The sequence below is a fragment of the Eptatretus burgeri genome, chromosome 11 (genome assembly GCF_056783735.1).
Source record: "Eptatretus burgeri isolate ZD-2024b chromosome 11, Ebu_testis_v1, whole genome shotgun sequence".
In the NCBI taxonomy this organism is placed as follows: domain Eukaryota; kingdom Metazoa; phylum Chordata; class Myxini; order Myxiniformes; family Myxinidae; genus Eptatretus; species Eptatretus burgeri.
Genome location: NC_140971.1, coordinates 21,247,029 through 21,262,828, shown reverse-complemented (window position 1 = coordinate 21,262,828; position 15,800 = coordinate 21,247,029). Strand labels below are relative to the sequence as shown.

Genomic DNA, 15,800 nt, shown 5'->3' with positions numbered 1-15,800 from the left:
TTGTGTGTGTTTTTGTGTGTGTTTGTGTGTGTGTTTTTGTGTGTGTGTTTGTGTGTGTTTGAGTTTGTGTGTTTGAGTTTGTGTGTGTGTGTGTGTGTGTGTGTGTGTGTGTGTGTGTGTGTGTGTGTGTGTGTGTGTGTCAGTGTGTCTCCCCCATAACTCCCAAACTATAAAACCTAGCAGCCTGAAACTTTGCGTGCATACTAAGAAAACTCCAAGGCAGTGCGAGAGTGAAAATTGGGTGTTTGGGTTAATTAAAACACCCCTTTTGAGGAAAATTCTAGGAGGTGCTCATCATAAAAAACCCCACAATAAGCTGAACCAAGATGAAGGCACGCCATGTTGTTCAGCCCTCTGTGGTTTCTTGATTCTTCAGCCGCCATTTTGTTCGGTCTATCCGAGCAGGCCTCGTTTTGGAAACACGATCACTCTCACGGACTAATGAAAGCATATAATCGAAATATTATGTCGGATTTGAGAATCGGATCTGGTGAACAAAATAAGTTGAAATTTTTGAGTGAAATCCGAAAAATTTTAACAAAATAGCGATTCTTATAACTCAGTGTATTTATTTCCGCAAAGCAACAAGCTGAACTTCCTTTTAGTTTACTGTTTGGACAATTATATTGAGTGGAGTAAAAATTATTGGATGTGCAGAAAGTTTAAATTAATTGAGTGAAACGCCGTGTGCTTCGTAACCTGCTTTTGCGATCCATGACGGCAGAGTCCACACAGGGGTCATTTTTTTTCGGTAATGACATACGAAGTCCTGGGGGTCTTTGGGCGTTTCCTGGGTAACCTCGCTGGGGCCTGAAGCCGCCATGTTTTTTGCCCTGGATCTAAGCTTCATTTTTGAAAGTATCAGCAGTTCTGACCCCCCTTACCCCCCAAAAAGTGTTGATTTACCCAATTCGGACATTGCACGGCCGTTTCCGGGTGCATTGTTGTCTTGAGGGCAATTGGTAATCGCTTGCCAAGCCAAGTGTTCCGTTGGAGTGCTTCAGCCACTTACCGAGCCGTACAGTGCAGTTCGTGTCCTGATCGGGATGTACAGTCGACAGTTACTACAAGGTGGAGGTAAGTACACAGCACACACTGACGGGTACACGGCACACACGGACGGGTACACCACACACATGGACGGGTACACGGCACACACTGACTGGTACACGGCACACACTGACGGGTACACGGCACACACTGACGGGTACACGGCACACACGGACGGGTACACGGCACACACGGACGGGTACACGGCACACACGGACGGGTACACGGCACACACGGACGGGTACACGGCACACACGGACGTGAGCGTGAAAATGTTAAAGTTTTTGGTGCAAGTTATTTAGAAGCTTGCCATTCATTTAATTATGTGTACTAGGATGCTGATATTTGGCATGGAGGTTCCGTTGGGGTATACTATTGGTGTAGTGAAGTTGAAATTAAAAAAAATTTCAAATTAAAAAAATTTTTTTGACCTCTTTTGAACTTAACTTTTTTTTGTAGCACATCAACGTTGAAGGTTTTTTCCTTTCTTCATGTTTTTATCTACCACACTATTTTTTACTGATTACAATATACAAATACATATATTGCTTAAAAATTATTTGGATCAGACTTCACTGCAATGTTTTATAAAAAATATTATTAGACTAGTCTTTTAAAAACGATAAATGTATAAACAGGCGAGCATTGGGTGGCTTTGACACCAACTCTCTGGTTTTACACCCGTCACACACAGCTGTTTGTAAAGAATAATGTTTGTGAACATCTTCCTGAAACGTCCATATAGCAATGTGACGTTGTTTTTTGATGAAAGCTACTCAAGGTTTCCGGGTTGTATACAGAACGTACTGTAGTCGTGGGTAATCAAACAGACTCCAATATTGTGTGTGTGTGTGTGTGTGTGTGTGTGTGTGTGTGTGTGTGTGTGTGTGTGTGTGTGTGTGTGTGTGTGTGTGTGTGTGTGTGTGTGTGTGTGTGTGTGTGTGTGTGTGTGTGTGTGTGTCGTTCATTGGTATCTACATATGCGGGTTTCAGAATGTGGAATGGAGTCTTCCCAGGGCAGGTTCAAAGCATCCACCTTCATTTCAGTAAGGGGTCCCGATTCATGGACCAAGCTGTGCAGTTTTCTGAACTCAAGGTTTTGTGCCAAGGGCTCTCCTCAGGATCGTTGCTGAGCCCCGCACAGTTTCCAACTGTCGTTTGTTTGTAATAATATTCCCAGGGATATTTTTCTTTTTATCTCACCTGTAAAGTAGTTCCAGGGAGCTTATGGGATGGCGCGTCGTCCCTCCGTCCACAAATATTTGCAACTTCTTAGAAACTACACACACGATTTCAATGAAATTTGACCACAACCTTCATCACCCGTGATGGCATAAAAAAACCAGGGTCTGAAGGGGTCTACAGAGTGAGTTTACGTGGGGGTGGGGGCGTTGGCGGGGGGAGTGAGTTGCTTTCCCAAAATATGCATTTGCTTTCTTCTCAGAAAGTACACACAATTCCGATGAAACTTGACCACAACCATCACCACCCATGATGTACCAAAGTTTGTTCACGACATTAAGAAAAATTGGGGTTTAAATAGTTAGATGGGGGAGGGGGGAGGTTGCCCCCCAAAATATGCATTTGCTTTCTTTTCTGAAGCCATACACACAATTTCGATGAAACTTGACCACAACCTTTATCACCCGTGATGTACCAAGGTTTGTTCATGGCATTAAAAAATAACCCATAGATATTTACTTTCTTCTCCATTATATATTTTGTCGGCCATCCATGCCTACCAGTGGTTGCCTGATTATCTTATCCAGCCGCTCCCAGGTGAGCGCCCAGAGGTACTGCCCCGATGTTTAATATATCTGTGAGGTTCTTTGTCATCATTCCTGTAGCTCCAGCTATCACTGGGACAACTTTGGCATTCTTCAGCTTCCAGGATCTTCTCACTTCATTCTTGAGGTCTTGGTGTTTGGTCATTTTCTTGATTTCTGAATAATTTAGTCCATAATCACTGCTATTGACACCTTGCAATCAACAATACCTTCTTCTCTTTTTGTTTTTGTACCGATGTATAACTGGTTGCAATGCGTTGTTTTCGACGTTCACGCTCGATGGGATTATTCGGTCGTATGTGAGCAGTTGGTACTGCAATGTTTTCGGTGATTACTTTTGGTTCATGTTCCATATATTTTCTGGAACCAGGACATCAAAGTTTTTGCAGATTTGCCAGTGGATTGCATTATAAACTCTGTTGTGTCATTGTGTGTACAGCTGTTAGGACATGAGTTTGTTTTTGTGTGTATGTGTTCAGTCATTAAGCACACCATATTATTCTCTTTCCTCACCCCACCTCCACCCCTCCCCTTTCTTTCTTCTTTTTTTTTCATACATTCTCTCTCTCTCTCACACACACACACACCCTCCTCGCATCCCTCCCTCCCACGGTATAGCAGCGTTTGGTGAGGCATAGCTCTCCACCCCCCCCCCCATTTCCTTGCTCTTCCCCTCTCTCCCCTCCTCTCTCTCCCTTCCCTTCCTCTCTCAGCCCCCCTTCTTAATACCCCCCCCCCCCCGTAAACGAAGCGACGGGTTGTATTTGCGAGTGAACAATAATTCCCTGACATTGAAGACCCTTCATATTCATGCTTTATTTTTGTGTCTGTGCAGCTGTGCAAAAGTAGTGACCCCTTATCTCAGGGTTGGTGACTCTTGATCGACTTCACAATATCTCCATGAAACTTGACATGAATATAGCTCTGGATGCTCGACGAGATATTTGCGATAAGAGGAAGTACTTAATCCACAGGCAACAAAGCTCATTCACACAAATAAATAAATAACTAGAACGGCACTCTTTAGAGCGCTACCTCCACCAAGCTGAACAGTTTACGTTTTGTATCCCACTGATAGGCCGATCTGGATCCAGACCTGAACCAAAATCGAATCGGCTTGTTCTTGTCACCTGACCAACTCGTCCACCTTGTTTCATCGAAATCTGTCAATAACTTTCTTGAGATATCCTGTTCACACCCAAACAAACAGACAGGGAAACAGGGGTGAAAACATAACCTCCACCCACCTTTGGTGGTGGAGGTAACTATTACTTCCCTGACAACAAACTTCAACACAGGAGAAAGCAATTAATCCTTTTTAAATACTAAGTGTCAAGGAAGGAAGCAGCACGAACCTTTATTAAAGAATGGAGTACGACTCTGTCAGGGTGTGAATTGCAAACGGCTCTAACCATAACACCACTGGGTCTGGTTAACAATGAAATGCAAACAAACCTGACTTTTACATATATCTTGCACGGGTGACACAAGGGTGCCTGTCAACCACTCTCAGCTTGCCGGTCTGTTGGCTGATTTTAAGTAGAATTGTATAACTTCAAGTGCAAAATATTTGGGGGATGTGAGAATCGATCCCACTATTCCTCTTGCACACAAAGTGAATGCACCACCATTTAAGCCATAAATCCCCCATTTCTATAACTCATCACCTCTTATTTGGACACATGCAACTTGACATGAGTTGGACTTACTCCCAACAGCAGATACAACCACTTCAAAAAATGTTGATTGCAGCTGCACTTCTGGTGACTTGCTCTCGAATCTAGATCATCCTGCCATATCACACCAACATTGCAGTATCTTCGATGGTTCCCTATCAAACTGAAATGGAGACGTATAAACGCGAACACCACTTTATGACACCAAGTTGTGGGTGGAGAGGGAGGGGCGAAGCAACGCATAAGCAGCTGCGTGGGAGTGAAAGGGACTATAAGAGATCGATCGATGCACCTTTTTAAGGAGATCAATGCTCATCGCGAGCGGGAATTTTTACACTCCAGGAAGAGCTCCTGCGTACGCTGGGAAATACCGAATCTATAAGGACAGGAAGAAGAGCACAGAATCCAACAGGTGTACGTCCGGCCGGAGAAAGCGCTTTGCTCGATAAAAGATTGCCATTTATCAGCTTCCAATCAGTCAATCAAATGAACTTGACGGTGAACTTTACTGTGCCGATGGACACGTTGCATGCAGTGGACCCCAAGAACAACGTGGTCATTTCGGCGGTCATGTTTTTGTTTGGACTGCTCGGAAATGGCGTGGCCATCGCGGTGCTCTGCAACTTCAGAAAGGAACATCGTGCGAACACCTTCTACATGCTGGTGTGCGCACTTGTGGTCACCGACCTGCTGGGGACGTGTCTCACGAGCCCCGTGGTACTGGTCGCGTACGCACGCAAGAGGTGGCCCGGTGGCGAGAAGATGTGCGACTACTTCTCCTTTATGTTACTTTTCTTTGGGGTCACAGGACCATGCATACTGTGCACCATTGCCGTGGATAGAGTTGTGGCCATCAGGTGTCCTTACGTCTACAAACAATGTACAAGTCGACCGATTGTATCCTGCACGCTGTTTGCGGTCTTCGTGCTGAACGGGCTTCTTTGCTCGCTCCCCATTTTGGGACAGGGTTTTGGACGCACCAAGGTCTACCCCCCATATACGTGGTGCTTCATCGATTTGAACAGCACTGAATCTCAGCACAAGATATTCCCATTGACGTACGTCTTCATTTCAGGCATGATCATCGTGCTTACCGTGCTGTGTAACGGAGCCGCATGCTTGGCACTAGTCCAGTTGTGGTGTCGGCGTGGACCGATGGACAAACAGGAGTCCATACGGCGCAGGGAGTCTGGAAGATCCAAATACGTCATGTGTTCCCGAGGGTCAGGCAGCTGGTTGCGCCAGGAGATGCAAATGCTGTGGTTGATGGTGCTCATGACCATCGTCTTTCTCGTGTGCTCCGTTCCACTCGTAGTAAGACGCATTATATGTATACTATGACTACAAGTTTAACAGCTACAATTAATGCCACCTTGTTGGGTCGGCCAGGGATTGCTTTTGTCCAAAAGAGTTTCACGAACCGGCTGTTCAGGCCTGTGATAACTTGCCTACTTCTCGGAAATAGACACAGTGGGATCTTCAACACCGACCAATGACCAGTGCTGGCAGATGGGTCCTCTAGCCTAATGTCTTTCCAATGGACAACACACACATTGATGCATCACCCTGACACAGCGCATAATATCCAGCTCGGAGGTTCGTGGGTTGGGTGTTGCTCCACAAAGTGTCTTGTTCCGCGGACAGACTTCAAGCCGGTGTCCTATCTGCTCGCATTAGCTGGTGGATGTTGAAGATCACACGGTGTATTTCAGGTGTCGAGTAATCTCTGGCACCCTGAACAAATTTTCTGCCCATTGACAGTCAGGCGTGGCCAGCCGATTCGTGAAATACATGGACCAAATGTTTTCAGCCGTTGCCGCATGAAAGTGGGAAATATTGGGGCATTATGAAGGTGTGTGTGTGTTTGTGTGGTGTGGTGTGGTGTGCTGCCGATGATGTTACCCTGAATTATAGTATCTCCTGGCAGAAATTGCTGCAATAATTTGCCAATGGGCTAGTGCCACACCACCGTGGCAACACTCCATATTAACGAGCGTGTGAATCGAGCGCGAGGGTTGGGGGTGAGTGGAAAGTACAAAATGCCTTCATGATATTTTTCAACAAAAATAGGATCAGTCGTCATACCGACAAGCTGGTGTAGAAGTGACGCTTACCTTTGAGCTCTCTCGTCTGGGTTAGATTCCTGACCCAACTATAAACTGCCAGATTGGTGCTTTGTAGGTAAGTTGTTGCTTCACAAGGTATTCCATCCCTTGGCTGGATGCCTGGGTGTCCTCTCTGCTGGCATTATCTGGTGGACGTTAAAGATCCGATGGTGTTTTTGGAAAGATCAGGCGATTTATCACCGGCACCCTGAGCAAATTGCAAATTCATTACAGCCACTTTAATTTCAGACATTGTATTGTTTGGTGAATTTTTTTTTTTTTGTATACCTTGTGGAGGCTCGTATGAGAGGTAACACACAGCAAGGGGGGCACCAGACGAAGGGTGGGAGAGGGAAGGACAAAACAGTGGGGAACAGAGACATTAGGAGATATGGGGTGGGGAGCACGGGGTATACAAGATGGACACTACAGGGACTTTTTGGAAGGAAAGCAGGGAATGTGAAGGAGGTAGGTTTGGGGTGGATTAATGGGGGTAGAAAAGATCGAGGTTTTGGATGGGGGAGTTTCCAGTGTATTTTTTGAAATTTCCCATTTATTCGTAATTCTTATATTTTTCGATCATTTTTGTTCACAATTAACTGTTTTAATACAAGTGTGCAGTGATGTCTCCTCATGTCCTTTTCCTGTGGGTGATGTATTTCTGTTCAAGTTTCTCCATGATGCTGCAGTCAATATGTAAAAATAAGTTTTTATTAAAAGTGATCACAGTGAAACAAGGATATATTTTAAATGCGCAAATCAAGTGGAATAAACAACAGAAATTCACTTCATATCTAACTGAATCCCAATTTTTACCTTGCTCAGGTTTGTATTTTTCTGAATGCGCTTGGGAAAACAGACACGGATTGGATCCACGACCTGCATGCCATCCGACTCGCCTCGATCAACCCCATCCTCGATCCTTGGGTGTATATTTTGTGGCGCCGTAAGCAGGTTGTACGGTTCTTTCGCCTCCTGGTTTGCCATTCCAATCCTCTCAGTGAAATTGTTCCACACTTGGGGACCAATGAGCAACAAACACTGTCGCCCACTAGCTCAGTTGCTCTGTGTAAGGAAGATAACCACAAGGCCTGGAAAGGTGAGAAATCATTACCCACAACAAAAAGGGCAGCATTATTCAAAAGACTTGATTCCTTTTTTCGACGTGACCTCACACAGCCAAGCTATTTGAGTTGGAGATTGACAAGTGTGAACTCAACTGGTGAAGAAATAACTGATGAGAGGAACCTTGAGAGGACAACGGCTCAAACAACCGTGGTTCCTCTAGGTTTTGCAGTTACTGCCGTGTAGTGTGCTATTGAGAAAGGAATCAATCACCAGAGGTATATATTTTTTATGTTATCAGACAGAAATGTTCAAAAATGAGCAAATTCTTCTCTTTCTCATCCAGTTCATTCAACCCCTTGTTGCATCCAAAAACTGCCCCTGAATCGGTGCTTTGCCTTCTCTTTACCCTCTGTCACTTTTTTTTCTCCAGGAATCTATACTTGGAATACAAAAATGGTTATCATGGGGTCATTGAAGAGTATGATATGTGAGGTGTTCACAAAGTTTTGCAAATGAGGGATTCACAATTGTATAACACATCAAAAACAGCATGACACACATGCACTGATGAGCCAAAACATTATGACCACCTTCGTAATATGCTGTTGGTCCTCCGTCTGCCGCCAAAATAGCGCCGATCTGCCGAGGCATGGACTCTTCAAGACCCCTGAAGGTGTCCTGTGGTATCTGGCACCAAAACGTTAGCAGCAGATCCTTGAAGTCCTGTAAATTGCGAGGGGGGGGGCCGCCGTGGATCGGACTTGTCGGTTCAGCACATCCCACAGATGCTCAATCGGATTGAGATCTGGAGAATTTAGAGGCCAGGGCAACACCGTGCACACTTCATCATGTTCCTCAAACCATTCCCGAACAATGTGTGCAGTGTGGCAGGGCGCATTATCCTGCTGAAAGAGACCACTGCCATCAGGGAATACCATTGCCATGAAGGGGTGTACCTGGTCTGCAATGATGTTTAGGCAAGGTGACGTGTCAAATTGACGTCCGCATGAATGGCCGGACCCAGGGTTTCCGAGCAAGACATTGCCCAGAGCATCACACTCTCTCCACTGGCTTGTCGGCTTGCCACAGTGCATCCTGGTGCCATCACTCCCCCCCGGAAACGACGCACACTTATGCGGCCATCCACGTGATCTAAAAGAAAATGGGACTCATCGGACCAGGCGACCTTCCACTGCTCCAAGGTCCGGTTCCGACGCTTGCGTGCCAATTTTAGGCGCTTTTGACGGTGGACAGGGGTCATTATGGGCACTCTGACCGGTCTGCGGCTACGCAGCCCCATACGCAGCAGGTGCAATGCACTGTGGATTGTGCCACATTCCTCCCATGACAACCATTAAAATTTTCTGTGCCTTGTGCCACAGTCGACCTGTCGATTCGGACCAGACAGCCAAGTTGCCCGAGCGCATCGATGAGCCTTGGGGACCCAACACCCTGTTGCCGGTTTGTGATTTGTCCCTCCTCGGACCACTGTTGGTAGGTACTCACCACTGCTGACCAGGAGCATCCCAACAAGCCTTGCCATTTCAGAGATGCTCTGACCAAGTCATCTGGCCATAATTTGGCCCTTGTCAAAGTGGCTCAGATCTTTACTCTTGTCCATTTCTGCTGCATCCAACACATCAACTTTAAGAACTGACTGTTCACTTGCTGCCTAATATATCCCACCCCTTGACAGGTGCCAATGTAACAAGACGATCAATGTTATTCGCGTCACCTGTCAGTGGTCATAATGTTTTGGCTCATTAATGTATATGTGTGTGTTGTTGGTTGTCAACTCCATATGCAGGTTTCAGAAGGTGGAACGGAGCCCTCCCAGGTCTCAAAATATCTGTGTGTGTGTGTGTGTGTGTGTGTGTGTGTGTGTGTGTGTGTGTGTGTGTGTGTGTGTGTGTGTGATATGTATAATATGTCAAATAAATAAAGTATTCACCCCCTATCAATAATGCCACATTAAGATGAATTACAAATTATGAAAAACAATTTTTCCAAATGAGCTTTTTTATTTCCAACTGAAGAGATCAAACGAAAGTGTTATGGTTCAAGGAGGTTACATGTCAGGAATACCTGTAAAAAACACGCACAAATCAAAATTCATTGGTTGTAAAAGTATTCAACCACTTCGGTCAGTAATTGGTGGAAGAACCTTTTGCAGCAATGATTGCTGTTAGTCTTTGTGAGATTTTGAAATATTTACCCATTATTCACATGAAAAATGCTCTCGTTCTGCCAAGTTTGATAGGGATCATCAATGGACTGCAATCTTCAAGTCTCACCATAAATGTTCATTTGGGTTCAAGTCAGGACTTTGACTGGACCACTCAAGAACATTTATTTTATTCTTATTCAGCTACTCCAATGTGGCTTTAGCTTTGTGCTTCGGATCATTGTCCTGCTGAAATGTGAATCTCCTACCCAGTTGCAGATTCATGGCTGACTCAAGCAGGTTTTCATCAAGAGTTCTCTTGTACTCTTTCTCCGTCCAGTGTCCCTTCCATCCTAACAAGTTTGCCAGTCCGTGCTGATGAAAAGCAGCCCCAACACATGATGCTGCCACCACCATGTTTTCCAGTCGGGATGGTCTTGACTGGGTGATGTGCAGTAATGCACTGGCACCAGACGTAATGCTTTGAATTTAGACCAAAAAGTTTAATTTTTGCCTCGTCTAAACACAAAAGGTTTCTCTGCATGCCTGTAGTATCATTAAAATGCTTTTTCACAAACTCCATATGACCTTTTAGATGTCTTGTTCAATAATGGATTCTTTCTTGCCACCTGTCCATGGAGGTCAGCTTTGTGAAGGGAACGGCATATTGATGAACACTGACCCCATCTCAGACAGAGCCTTGCAGATCTTTCAAAATCATTGTTGTATTTGCAGTGTATTCCTCACCCAGGTTCCTGCTTGCCTGGCTACTGAAGTTGTATGATCTGGGTGGAGTGTCGGTGGTATGATATGTGTTTGCAACTTCTTAATGCTGGATTTTACTGTAATCAAAGGGATAATGAATGACTCAAATCTTCTTGTAACCCTCTCCTGAATGGTGCTTCTCCACCACTTTATGTCTGACTTCTTTGGAAAGCTCCTTGGTCTTCATTTTTATCTTGTTGGTTGACCAAGTGAGTTTCACCTTAAAACTCCTTAGATCAGTGGGGGAGCTTAATTTTGAAGTTAAACTACTGATTACATCCAGGTGAAAACGATTACACTTATTTTGTAACCTTTCAAGCTCCTGAAGTGATTTAGGGTTAATTTGGCAAACGGTTTGAATACTTGTACAACTGAGAATCCTCTGATTTTTCTCTGTTACTCCAACTCGGTCACATTTTATCTGCCTTTTTTGGCTTAATCTAGTCGAAGTGGAATTTATGATGCTAAATCAAAACTTTAAGGGGTAGATATGAAACACATTGTTGTGGGAATGTGTTTGGGGGTCTGATACTCCTCCTGGACCATCTCCTTGGACATATATTGAGCATTCGACACAGTCTTGCATCCTGCTTTGCATGCTAAGCTCCCTGCTTGTGACAGACCATAGTCTTCATTCCTGAATTTCTGGATTCCATCACTCAAGCTGGCAATATAACCATTCCTTCCCTCCTTCTCGGGGAGGCTGGAATGACCTAAGGCAGTGTGTTGGGCCCAGTCATGTTCTTTATCACCATAAAACAACATTAAAAGCAAACTCGCCAAGCTAAGCTTACTTCCATTCTGTTGCACATTCTGTTTGATGTGGACAAAAGCATTTTCGAAATGTATCTTTGTACAAAAACATTGTGTGCTTGTGAGACATTTTGTTGCTCCTTAAGGATTGTCAAAAGAACACACATGTCTATTTCTATGGTCATCCACTTGAAAAGGTTCAGTCTGTTGAACTTCTAAGCTTCACCATCAGCTATGACTTCTAGGCCAGCCACATAGCAAAACTGGCTTTCAAAGGGCATCATCCATCATTTCAAGTGCTTTCTTCAAAAAAAAAAAAACATAGCTACTCACAGTTTACAAGGCCTTTATCCATAGTTCATGGAGTACTCCTCTCTCCTTTGGTTTGGTATTTCAGCATTGCATATGTCTCCACTGAATTCTGTGGAATATATAGTCTTCGACATGATTGGAATCTCCTGTGATGAGGCTGAAGCACAATGTCCTTTGCTCTCAGATCACAGATAATTGTATAGCCTCTGTTTTATCCACTTATCCTCAGATTTAGCTTTCCCTGCTCTTTCAAAACTTTGACCCCCTGCTAGCTCCTCAGATACACACGCATTCTTCGACAACACCCCTCATCGTTCAACTCCCCAAATCCAGACTTTCTGTCTGTCTCTACACTTTTGTTCCTTTTTTTCATCTGCCTTCAAGAATCTGTGAAACTGCCTTGAAGAGGCTGTAGGCACTGCCATATTATATGTCATCCCCATCCTTACCCACAATCTCTATTATGTATGAGCTTGACAGAGACAGAGAGAGACCCTTCTAAACACAACTGCTTTACTTACAAGTGTCAGTGTCTCTTCCTCCTCCCCCTCCTCCTCGCTCTCTCATCATTTCCTCTTCATTAATTTCCTTATTGTGTCCAACTATTTTCCCACAACCCCACTGTTAGTTTTGGCCCACTACCCCAACTATTTCCACTACCCAATACCGATAATGCATTGCTTTACTCTTCCATGAGCCTCAATCTTGGAAATATATAAAGGCAAAGTACCCATTGTCATCTTTGCCAAGGAACTACTTTGGCAGTATTGAAGAAAGAGAATCCAAATTAATTGGGAGAGAGACACAGACACTGACTTTTGTATACCTTTATTTAAACAAGCTTAGAAAAACAGTTACACATAACATTCAAAACAAGTCGTAATAAAAAGGTCAAGTACACAGTTAAAATGAAATAAGATGATTATGGTCTACTTTACACAATGCATTCCTGTAACACCATTTCTGCTTAAACAGTTCTATATTATTTATGTTTTGATGAAAATATAATTCTGCACGTAATCTGGCCACAGGAAGGGCCTTAAAAACTGTTAAAACATTGGAAACAGCATCAGAGTTTGCAAGAAGTTTAGCTTTCCTTGTTTTATAGATTGCTCGTTTCCCTTCAGCTATTACAATATTGGCGAGAACAGATTCAACATGATTTTTGGAATTTAGCGGCAATCCAAAAATAAAAGTACGTAAGGAAAATAAATTTTTCATATGACAGCACAATTGTGATAAAAAGGTAAAAAGTGGGGTCAGTCTTGCACAGTCAACCTCGGCGTGATATAAATCTTCAGAGGCCATACAAAAGGGGGCACGAAACGGAATTTAAAACATTAAAATGATGTAATAAAACATTCGTAGGTAAAATTATATGCACAATTCTCCAAGAGATATTATATCACCAGTCCGTTTTACAATTGGTGGGACAAACATGGCAGCCCATTGGGGGCACGGTGGAGACCTTGGAAACAACATCCCCTTCCATCGGGATCGAAAACTATCTTTGCACACATTAGGATACCCTATGGTAACACAAAGGTGGTACAGGCACTTTTTAGCAACACTAGGAAGTGGAGAGGAAGACAGGATCACAGTTTCTGTGAATGCAAGTGATGTTATGCGTAACTGTGGAACGAAGGGAACATGGATTGCAGGGACAGTGATATTGGCATCAAAATGGAGTCCCAAACTTCTAAAGGTATGCAGAACTTCCTGGATGACCTGGGAGACAGTTCTTAAAGAGCGCATTCCAACAGTAGTCGCAATGTGCCCGGCTGAGTACCATGTTTCATTTTTGTTCCGCAGATCTTGTATGACATGTACGCCGGAGATTATGAAGCATTGCACGTAAGCATGTGATCGAGGTATATTCAGAAAAAGTGCATTGCAGAAGATAGGTCAGGTCAGGTCAGGAATGGGAGCATGCGCCAGAGCAGCGCGTCGCTGCATCCACTTTCCGCCTCCGTCTGGCCATCCCCCAGGCAGATGCCTGGCCCATCCCCATCTCCTTGAGATGCCGATCAACCTGTTGCAACCACAAAGCACATGGTCGGCCCATTGGCCTCCTCCACTTACGAGACTCCCTCGCTGAGAGAATCTGGTGAGCAGTATCAGCGTCAGGAAAACGAGCCACATGTACATGCAGCTGACGCTCACGGACTATACAGGTAACAAATCTCATTTGAGTCTCTGCAACTGCTCATTGGACACCAAGTCCGACCAGCGATAGCCAAGGATTCTCCAAAGAGACTTGGTACCAAAGGAATTAAGTGTCCGTCTCAGATCCTTGGTCAGAGTCCAAGTCTCACATTCATAGAGCAAGACTGGACACAGCAAGGACCTGAAGACTCGGAGTTTCGTCCTCCCACACAGGTACCGGCAGTGCCACACCCCATGATACAGTTTAAGTAGACCAGATCCCATGTAGACCAGACCAATAGTAGGTGTAACCACCCGCCATGATCTCGCCATGATCCGGTCTCCGAACCTCAGAGAGTGCTGCAATACCGATGTCCAAACGCTTGAGCTCAGATGATAACAGAGACAGGTGATCATCCTCTCTTAAGGATAGGACATTCCAGTCACACACCCGAAGGGACCGCCTCAAGTTAACCCAAGGAGACTGCCGTCTTGTGGACGACACCTCAGCACCACTCCGACACACTCTCCCGCAATCTGACCCAAGAATGTTACCCCGTGGTTTCCCTCCCAACTTCAAAGATTTGGGATCCCGAAGGCTTTGCCCCAATCTCTTCATCCGGTGAGCTGCCATGCGAAGGGAAGCTGCACAGGAGGTACTCCCACGGAGTGAGTTTTCAGATTTTTTTTTATACTTCGAGAATGTTTTGCAGAATGAAGGGTTTATGGTGGCCGGAGTGCAAATCCTGCCACGAACCTCCTAATAAGAAATAACCCAACTGCAGGAGGACGTCCGCAGGCACAGTTGGGCACTAGATATGGATGGCCATTGGCTCACAAGGAGCTCCTCCGCCCTTTGACAGGTTTTGTTTTTATCCTGCTGGGTGTCCATATCCATACACCCTCCTCACCAGAAAACCTGGTGTGGGAGACGGTTTAGTCGCCGACAACCCGACCATGGAACAGGTGCGTACAGGTTTACATGATGCCTGTAGCAAGTCACAGATCTGATTGAGCCTGGCCTGACAGTTGAAGATAGGCTTGTTGAGAAAGTTGTTGATGTTGTTGTGAGCCATATCTCGGTGCACCACAAGAGGCTGCCAGGCTTGCAACAGGTCTTGGTAGAACAAAGGCAATGGAGAGATTTCCACATGTTGCAGGTCCATGAGAAAATACATCCTTGTTGAAATCAAGCGTGCCAGCCATTTTCAGCAAATAGTTGGCAGTGGGCCTCCATGGCAGTGATGTGGAAAAAAGAAAGCGATGGACAGTGGTGACTCGAAAGGCCATCAGTCGGCTGAGAATGTCAATGAGACCAGGGCCACCATCTGCCAATGGAAGGTAAAGGACTTCAGGCTTGACACAATGTTTGCCACCCCAGAAAAAATCAAGCAGATGTTTCTGGATTGTCAGCAGCAGTGCTTCAGGAGGGTGCAAGGCGATCATATTGTGCCACAAGGAAGCCAACAGATTATTAATCACTTGGGCACAACCTCTATACGACAATGTAGGTAATATTCCTCTCCATTTCTCTTGTCTATTAAGCCTGGTGTTGGCTTAGTGGTTAGGGTGGCGGCTTGGGATCCCAGTGTCCTGAGTTCAAGCCCCGTTGGCTGCTGAATTAACACCAGGGGGTTGACTCAGCCTGTCATCCTTCCGAGGTCGGCGAAATGAGTGCCATAGTACTGGTCCCGGTGTATGTCCCGGTTAGAATAGGTGTACCATATCCCTGTGTGTCGTAAGAGGCGACCAGGGTTGGCGTCAGGAAGGGCATCCGGCCATAAAACATTGCCTCACAAAAAGCCAAACCCCTGCACAGCAGGGAAAAATGGCTGTAAAAACGGTCTTTTTTATTTTTTTCTCTTGTCTATTATCAATCTTCTTAACTATATTTTACCAGTTCTTAGCCATAAAAGCTGGAGTGCCAATGTACACACCTCGATAATGGATGCCTTCCTTCTCCCACTGCAAGTTT

The 15,800-nt window shown here is 44.9% G+C and overlaps 1 protein-coding gene across 1 annotated transcript; it reads left to right on the top strand.

Annotated features, from left to right (window-relative positions):
- Nucleotides 1-4,770: 4,770 nt before the first annotated feature.
- On the top strand, nt 4,771-11,877 carry LOC147016636 (prostaglandin E2 receptor EP4 subtype-like). The gene is made up of 2 exons (XM_085845482.1): nt 4,771-5,827; nt 7,444-11,877. Exons 1-2 carry the CDS (start codon nt 5,000-5,002, stop codon nt 7,927-7,929), a joined length of 1,314 nt encoding a protein of 437 aa, XP_085701608.1. The 5' UTR covers nt 4,771-4,999; the 3' UTR covers nt 7,930-11,877.
- The last annotated feature ends 3,923 nt before the right edge of the window (nt 11,878-15,800 follow it).

Coding starts and splice junctions, on each gene's coding strand:
- LOC147016636 (XM_085845482.1), top strand. CDS start 5,000: ATGAACTTGACGGTGAACTTTACTGTGCCGATGGACACGTTGCATGCA. Junction 5,828..7,443: donor TGTGCTCCGTTCCACTCGTA/GTAAGACGCATT, acceptor TACCTTGCTCAG/GTTTGTATTTTTCTGAATGC.